This window comes from Belonocnema kinseyi, chromosome 6 (assembly GCF_010883055.1).
Source record: "Belonocnema kinseyi isolate 2016_QV_RU_SX_M_011 chromosome 6, B_treatae_v1, whole genome shotgun sequence".
Lineage (NCBI taxonomy): Eukaryota > Metazoa > Arthropoda > Insecta > Hymenoptera > Cynipidae > Belonocnema > Belonocnema kinseyi.
The window spans coordinates 4,115,574-4,125,175 of record NC_046662.1 but is presented as its reverse complement, the minus strand read 5'-3'; the positions used below and the strand labels follow the sequence as shown (position 1 = coordinate 4,125,175).

The 9,602-nt window shown below is 21.6% G+C and overlaps 1 protein-coding gene across 1 annotated transcript in view; it reads right to left on the bottom strand.

Moving 5' to 3' along the window:
• Positions 1–9,382, bottom strand: part of LOC117174618 (U6 snRNA-associated Sm-like protein LSm7) — a 15,237-nt gene extending 5,855 nt beyond the window's left edge. The window contains exons 1-3 of the mRNA XM_033363865.1: positions 9,294–9,382; positions 9,183–9,197; positions 8,898–9,081 (exon numbers count right to left, since the gene is read on the bottom strand). Coding sequence (XP_033219756.1) covers positions 8,898–9,081; positions 9,183–9,197; positions 9,294–9,299 — 205 coding nt within the window. The 5' untranslated portion in view covers positions 9,300–9,382. The remainder of the gene's footprint in view (positions 1–8,897; positions 9,082–9,182; positions 9,198–9,293) is intronic.
• Between the last annotated feature and the right edge of the window lie 220 nt (positions 9,383–9,602).

Sequence of the window (9,602 nt, the reverse complement as noted above, 5' to 3'; positions counted from 1 at the left end):
ATAGAGCTCCAAGGAGATTATGTTGAAAAATAAAAAAAAATTTACCCAAAAAAATTGTTTTTATACTTCATTCTAAGGACTTATTGAACTACCCTCGTATTAGAAAAAAAGAGTATAATTTCTAAGACGAAGAGCTAAAACCTAAACACTTGTAATTTGAATTAAAGATTTACGAAATTAAAAGATTTCAGGTTCAAATTTCGAAAGTACAATGTCAAAACGTTAAAAATTAAATAATTTAAGATTAAAATTTTGAAAATAGGGTCATTTGAAATTTAGAGGAATTGAAATTGTATTATTTGAAAGATCCGCGGTCTAAACCTGTTAACTGAAATTTCAGAAATTTTACACGAAGAAAAATCGGTCCGCGGACCTATTCTGTAGATGTCAAAACGCGATTTTCGAAAATCTATTAAACAACTCAAATTAATTTTTCCGTTTCCAGGGTGGCCATTTTAATCGAAGAAAAAAATTCCCGGTTTTTTCCCGGTTCGCAAACATTTTTCACGTCCAATGAAATTTAAAAAATCAAACTATATTCTGAACATTTTTCCATATAAAGTAATAAACAATAAATTAAAGCATTCAAAGTGGAATACTTGAATTCCAAACTTTTAAAATTGAAGTTTAAAAGTTTTCAATTAAAAAATTGCGTATTCAAATGCTCGAAAATTTACACCTACAAATGGAAGGAACTAACATTTTTCAATTAAACAATGTTAAGTGAAATGCAAAAAAAACTGCAACATTTAGAACTTTTATAAATGACAAAATTCTGCAAATTTAAAACAAATTAAAGTTGAATTTGTAAATAACAATAGAACACTTATTATTTTTAAAAATATTAGAGTAATTTTAAGAGATATTTAGAAGTTTAAAAAAGATCCGAATTAATTTTAGAACTTGAAATAATTTGAAATACTTACAACCGAATTTAAAACAAAATGTAGATTTTTACAGATTTCAAACAAAAAATTGAGAATTTTTTTAAGAATTGTAAGAGACTTCAAAAGAATAGAAATTTACTTAAAATTCTTAGAAAAGTTGACAATGATTTTTCACTTAGAAAAATGATTGTAACAGAAAGTTTAAGAAGATTTATAGAGATTTCAAAAACTATCAAAGAAGAACATGGAAGATTTTAAGAATTTTGTTTCAATTTGCAGGATTCTCAAACATTATAGGAAAATTTCGATTAATTTTAAAATATATATTCAAAAGTTCTGAAAAAAATGTTAATACACATTGTTTAAATTACTTGAAATAATTGCAAGTTTTTAATTAATTTTGAATCTTGTCAAAACTTCTAAATATCTCTTAAAATTACTCAAATTTTTTCTATAAATAATAAGTGTTCAATTGTTATTTATGCGTCAAAATTGAACAATTTCACTAACAAATGAAACACTTTTTAAATAGAAAAATTAAAATTGTAACTCTAAAAGATTAAAAGTTCTCCGAAAATCTAAAGATTCAAAGCTTTCTATGTGAAACAATTCAGTTTCAAATTTTTTGTTTCAATTCACTCGTCTTAAATGAACAGTGAAATATTTCTAAATATTTATTTATTAAATTTAATATAAAAAATTAATATAAAGGAAGACCTTAAACTCTGAATTAAAAATATATTATTGATAAATCATGAAAAATTTTATTTATAAATAAAATTATCTGGAAATCCTCAAATTTTGAACGGCACTAGAATTGTTTGATCAAATAAATTATGGTTCAGATTTCTATAGTTAGAGTACCGATCCATTTTAAAAATTATTTATTTATTTATTTATATTTACAGTTGATAAAATTAAACTGTTTTTATCAAAAATTGTCAGCTTCAAATGCTTTTAATTTTTAATAGTTTAAATCTTCAAAACTGCACTTTAATTATTTAAAAAACTGTTAAAATCGAACTTGGGCAGATTTTTCTTCTGAAAATTCGTAAAATTCCCGGTTTCCCTGTCCGGCGGTCACTCTGTTTTTTATAAAAAAAATCTTCGATTTTAAAAACTTCTAATTTGTTAAGCCTTTAAAACTGCATTTTAAAATGCTTTAAATTAAAATATATGCTTAAAAATTAAAAATCTAAAATGGATCATTTTTAAACTGAAAGATTTTCGAATTAAACATTCTAAACTACATGATATAATAATTTAATAATTAATTTAATGCAATTTAATTTAAATGCATATAAAAAATGTTCCGGAAAATGCAAAAAAATGAATTTCGAAAAAAATCAGTTAACAGATTTAGACCGCGCACCCTTCATTTATAAATAATAATACAATTTAATATTGAAAATTAAATTTAATCATTAATAGCCGAAACTTCTGAAATTTTATGTTGTTATTCCATAACAAAATTATAATTTCACATTAAAGCTGATTAAACAAATTTGTCTAAAATAAAAAAAGAACAAACCCTTTAAAATTTTAATTATTTGAAGTAAATTTAAACCGTTTAAAAAGTAATAACTTTTAAGTTGCTAATTATAGTTTCAAGAATTCAACCAATTCGATTTTAATTCCAAAATTAAAACCTATGCATGGGAAAAATTAAAATTTTAGCTTTCAACATGAAAGTTCTTTTCTTTTATTTTAAACTCAATTTTTTACTTTTTTTTTTTTATTTCAAACCTTCCTTTGAAATTATTATTCATTCTTGTAATTTTCCAATACAATATTTTTCAATTTGAAATTATTTATTTGTTTAAATCTCCAACTAAAAAACATTGAACATTCGACATTGAAAATTAAAAATAGAAATAAAAGATACCAAAAAAGATTGCTGTATTATTCCATTTTTTTAAATTTCACATGTTTAAGCTTTTCAATTCGAAATTACTTTATATTTAAATCTAAAATTATTAAATTCAAAACCGACTATCCAGATTTTTAATATGAAATTTTCATATAATTTTAAGCAATTTTAAGCTACAAATATTAAAAATTGATTAAATTAAAATAAAATATTTCTAAATCTTTTTAAATATTCTCTTTAATTTAATATAAAATTAGTTTTCAACTTTAAATTAATTTTTCAAAATAAAAAATCACTTTCAATTTTCCCAGAAAATGTTTTTTATTTTTCTAAAGCCTTTCAAAGTTCTTAAAAAGTTTCACAATTTTTATTCGAAATCTGGCAAAATCTATTTGATTTAAAAATAGGCCGTGGACTATTTGCACCCAAATTTTGTTAGGAATTTTTTTTCTTTAATTTATGTGGAATCATTTCAAATTTTAAATTGATTACAATTTTTTTAACTTCTAAATATTTCTTTAACATAATCGAATTTTGTTTAAAGAATAATAGGTGTTCAATTGTTACGTATAGAACAAAATTATATAATTTGACTTACTAATTAAATTTTTTTAAATAGCACAATTAAAATTATAACGTTCAAAGTTTAGTTCTTTTGTTTGTTTTGAATATTTAATTTATAATTGTTTATTTTAAATATAATTTGAAACTCAATTAAATTAAACAATATTTAAAATTTTATAAAAGCCTTTAATTATGAATATATTATTTAGAAGTTATTTTTAAATTAAAAATAATTTTTAACTGACTTTCCAATTCTATTATTGTGAACTGATTCCGAATTTTTTTTTTTATAAAATCAATGATAATTCACTCTTTAAATCTTAACGTTTAAAGTACAGTTCAATTTTAAAATATAATTTATTTATTTATATTCACAGTTCAGCAACGAAAATATTTTTTTTATCAAAAATCGTCGATTTTCAACGCTTCTAATTTGTAATTGTTAAAGTCCTTAAAATTCTTTAAATTAAAATGTACGTCTAAAAATTAAAAATCCAAAATGTTAAATGTTTAAAGTAAAAGATTTTCGAATTACGCATTATAATCTGTTTATAAAATTCAAATAAGTAATATTTTCCTTGTTCTTAACAAAGAAAATGATCAAACACTTTTCCTGCTTCTTTCAGACTTTTCCAGGTTTTTTCAAACATAATTTTTTTTAAAATGTGAACCCCAAGCTGACAGTGTTGTATACAATAAAAATAATTGAACTTTGATAACAAATATTTGCAAAGATAAACAAAATATTTGAAAATTAATTAATACTCCACAAATTTTAATAAAATTAAATTACATAGTTCGAATTGTTGAAAAATAAATCAACTTCCAAATTTTACGGACGCCCATATCTTGATCTAATTTTTATTCTGCGTTGAATTTTTTTTACTATTTAAAGGTTTGTTTTTTTCGTTTTTTAGAGGTTGAAAATAGTGTAAAGAGTTTCACACATTTTTAAAAACAATGTCAAGATAGAGTTTATAAATTTTTCAAGTATTAACTTCAATTTTTGTTAAAAATATTATTCTTTAATCTATAAATTATCAAAATTCTTACTTATTTATTATTTTTCTCTTTCTACTAAAAAGTTTTTGTTTTATTTTAACTAAAAATTCCAACTATTTTTTTTTAATATTCCTCTTTTTGATTTTGTAGAGAAATCGTTACTTTTTTATTCGAAATTATTTCTAACTATTTAGTTCTAAATGCTTTAAACTATTTAGTTAAAAATTGTCCTTTTTCGGTATAAAATTTATATATTTTGTTGAGAATTCTTATTTTTCTGTAAAAAAAATTCATCTTCTGTGGTAACAATTAATCTTTTTGGTTGAAAATTTAACTATTTGGTTAAAAATTCATGGCTTTTGGTACAATTTCACATTTTTTAGTTAAAAATCCAACTGTTTGATTAGCATTTAATCTGCTTTGGTCGAGGTTTCAACTATTTTGTACAAAATTAAGGAATTGTACGGATAAAATTATTTTCTGGGAATTTTTTTCAAATTGGGACTGTCGATTTGTTAAGAATTTTATCTAAATTTAAGCATAAAGAGCAAATTTTTTTGGGTTGAAAATCCATAATTTTAGTTTAAAAAAATTTTAAGGATGGTGATTCGACGGAGGAACAAAAAAAGGATTTTCAAGAAAATAGTTTAATACTATCAGTGGTGAATTGAAAAAAATATGAATCTTCAAACGGAATAGTGAAATTTTAAACCAAAGAAATGAATTTTTAAATAAGAAGATAAATGTTCTATAAAAAATACAATTTGTCAAAAAAAAAAAAATACATTTTTAACGTAATAGTTGAATTCTGGATGAAAGAAGGCAAATTTTAACACCAAAAAAATATAAATCTTCAGCTGGAATAGTTAAATTTTTAAATAAAAAGATGAATTTTCATCTAAATTTATGAATATTTAATGGGAACACTTGAATTTTCACCTAAAAATTAGAATTTTTAAACAAGAAGATTAATTTTCTAGCAAAAAAAAATTAATCTTCAACTTCAATAGTTAAATTTTAAACCAAAAAGATAATTTTTTTTAACTAAAATAATGAATATTTAACTGGAAAACTTAAGTTTTCAAACAAAACTATGAAAATTTAATTAAAGAAGACAAATTTTCAAACACAAAAAAATATAAATCTTCAACTCGAATAGTTAAATTTTAAAACAAAACGATGAATTATCATCTAAAATTATGAATATTTAACCCGAACACTTGAATTTTCAACTGAAAAGATAAATTTTTAAAAAAGGTTAATTTTCTAGCAAAAAATACAATTTTTAACAATTTTCAATCCAATAGTTTTCAATATAAAAAAACAGTGAATTTTCAACTGATATAGTTGAATTTTTAAAAACCAAAATTTAATTTTTACTAAAAAAAGTTAAATTATTAATCAAAAATTAAATAATTAAACTTCAAATTCAAAAAATTAATGTTCAACCTAACAGATGAGTTTTCAACTGAAACTACGGACTATTCAATTGGAATAAGTTAAATTTTTAGTTAAAAAATTTCTTTCCACATAAAAAAAATAAATTCAATTAAAATTTTGAATCTTTAACTGGAATAGTTGCATTTTAAACCAGAAAAATGAGTTTTCAAGTAAAATTATGAATATTTCACGAGACTAATTTAATTTTTGAATTTAATTTTTGAATTTCAATTTTTAAAAAATTTTTTAAAAATGAATAATTAAATTTTCAGTCATAAAAACGAATGTTTAATAAAAGACACATTTTTAACTAAAATTATGGAATATTCAACTGGAATAACAGGTACATTTTCAGTCCAAATAAATAATAGTTTTCAAACAAAACAACAGAAATAAATTTTCGCCAAAACAATTGAATTTTTGGCGGAAAAATGCCTTTTGCTTCCAAAGGAAAAAAAAAACAAGTTTTCAATCCCATATGTCCTATTTTAAGCAAAGAAATGAATCTTCAAAAAAAAAAATAGTTTAATTTTCAACCAAGTAATTTTATTTCTAACCTAAAATAACAGGAAAACTTGAAATTTTATCCAAAAAGAAGAATTTTTAAACAAGAAGATTAACTTGCAAATAAAAAGATAATTCTCTAAAAAACAAATAAATTTTTAACAAAATATGTGGATTCTCGATAAAATAGCGGAATTTTTAATTAAAAAAATGTACATTTTCATCCAAATTGTTGAATTTTGAACTAGAAGCAATCAATTTTCAACCAAAACAGAAACAAATTTTCTCCAAAACAATTGAATTTTTGGCGAAAAAAATGTATTTGTGTTCAAAGAAAAATCAATTTTTTAATTAAATAGCTCATATTTCAACGAAAGAAATGAATTATTTATTTAAATGATGAATCTTTAAACAAAAAATTAATTTTTAACAAAATATAAACTATTTTGTTGAAAATTAATTTTTTATTTAAAGATTCATCATTTAAATGAATAATTCATTTTTTTCGTTGAAATATGAGCTATTTGATTGAAAAATTGTTTTTTCGTTGGACCCAAATACATTTTTTTGCCACAAATTCAATTTGTTTGGTTAAAATCAACATTTTTTAAACAAGAAGTTTAACTTTCAAATAAAAAAGATAATCTTCTTTTTAAAAAATCAATTTTCAACAAAATATGTGGATTCTCAACGAAATAGTTAAATTTTTAATTAAAAAAGATCAATTTTCATCCAAATTGCTGAATTTTGAACTAGAAAAAATAAATTTTTAACCAAAACGGAAACAAATTTTCACCAAAAAATTAAATTATCGGCGAAAAAAATGCCTTTGTATCCAAACAAAAGCAATTTTTCAATTAAATAGTTCATATTTCAACAAAATAAATAAATTATTTATGAACAACAAAATATTTTTCAACAAAATAGTTTAATTTTGAACAAAATAATTTTATTTCCAACCTAAAAGATTAATTTTCAACTTAAATCATAAATATATAACAGGAATAGTTAAAATTTTAACCGAAATGAAGAATTTTTAAACAAGAAAATTAACAAACAAATAAAAAGATAATTTTCTAAAAAAAAAGATTTTTTTTCAACGAAATTTTTGAATTTTCTATTAAAAAAGATCAATTTCCATCTAAATAGTTGAATTTTTAATTAGAAAAAATCATTTTTCAACCAAAACGGAAACAAATTTTCACGAAAAAATTAAATTATCGGCGAAAAAAATGCCTTTGTATCCAAACAAAAGCAATTTTTCAATTAAATAGTTCATATTTCAACAAAATAAATGAATTATTTATAAACGACAAAATATTTTTCAACAAAATTGTTTAATTTTCAACAAAGTAATTTTATTTTCAAATAAAAAACAATTTTTCAATTAATTTAAAAAAGAAAATTAGTTTTCAACAATAGTTTAACTTTCAAACAAGTAAATTTATTTCCAACCGAAACGATGAATTTTCAACTTTTAAATAAAATATATCAACTTTAAACCAAATAGTTGAATTTTCCTTTAAAAACAGTAAATTTTGAACCAAAAACAGAATGATTAAATTTCCTGTTAAAAATCTAATTCTTAAAAAAAGTGATTTTTTTAGTAGTTTAATTTTTAACAGAAAAAACATAAATTAGCAACGAGCAATGTAAAAAAATTATTGTAATTCAGAAATATTTTTTTAAATTCTACTTTTACTCTAAAAACTATACTGTAAGTACTTTTTTATCTAAAATTTCGAAGAGGGAACTTTCAAATTTTCATAAATTCTGACTTGAAACAGGGATTTTTAAAAATTTCTTTCTTCTAAATCCGAATTAATCAAAAAATTCCCTGTTCCAAGTGAGATTACACTTTTGTAAGAAAAGTTTCTTTTCTAAAATTAAAAAAAAATCATTATTTTCTAAAATTCCCTTTTCCGTTTTTTGACCAAAAATTTAATTATTCATATTTTGTTTGAAAAATTACCTTTTTAAGCCGAAACATAATCTAAATTCAGCAAAATTATTAAAATAATAAAAATTTTCATTTTTCTACCATCAGAAGTAAATTCTCGATTTTTCAAATACATTCGCGGCCATTTTCTATTTTTGTTAGAAAGTAATTTTTCTTAAAATATTCAACTATTTCGTACAAAATTCAACAGATGTTATTAAAAATCCAAACTTTCAGGTTTAAAATTCAACTGTTTTATAGAATATTCGTCTTTTTTGGCTTGAAAATTCATCAATTGGGCATAAAATTTAATTTTTTGATATAAAAAACTATTTTGTATAAATTAGGTTTTATTATTGGAAATTAATTCTCCTCAATGGAAAATTAAAAACTCCATTCTTGGTTAAAAATTAAATGATTTACATACAACATTTTAGAAATCATAAAAATATAAACTAAAAATTAATCAAATAAAATGTGGTCTAATATCACATAAATTTTTCAAATTTCATATTTGAAAATTTATGTATTTTGCCGAAAATTCTTCTTTTTTTGCTAAAAAATTAATAATCTTCGCTAAAAAATTAATATTTCTGGTTAAATATTCAACCGTTTTGTTTCAAACTAATTTGAAAATATGATACATAATTATAAATTCAAATAAAATAATATAAAAATTGTGAAAACTTACCCCTTAGATATTCTACTGTGTTGTCCAAAACTAAATTCAAGAGTGGATCGTATCCTTTGAGAATGCCCGCCGCTTCCCTACCACCGGCAAATTTCACTCTGATATTTTTCTCCAGATATTTCGAGAGGTCTAAAATACTTTCTTTCCTCTTTTTTTCTTTGTGATCGCCGTGAGCATTCTGCTGCTATAATTTTGAAAAATATTCTTATTAAAAAAAAAAAAATACATAGTAAAAGCCACGAAGTAGTTTTGAATTTTTAGGTTAAGTCAATATTCGGCACTTACAAGTTTCGGTGCTTGCTGGAAAATAAAAAAATAAGGAAATTCAATTAAAGCGGTTATTATCAACAAATTTAAGATTGGAAATTTAATTTCTGCAATATATGTTGTACTTACAGACATTTTTACAGTGTTTTTCTCGTTTTTATCGGAATTTCTATCAAGGAGAGTCCACAATAGGATTTGAGAAACCGACGTAGCATTGACTTGACTAAGGTACTACCTGATACTATATTAGATGGGAATATGCATGCTGCCATTCTGGTTCCCCGCCAAATTCAAAATCGCTTAATTGATATCGAAATATATACACTTACATGATATAGATTATTTATTTTTAAATTATACTGAAGCATTGTTATTAAAACATAAATTATTAATAAAATTACATGTAATATAATATATGAGATATTTAAATTCGACTAT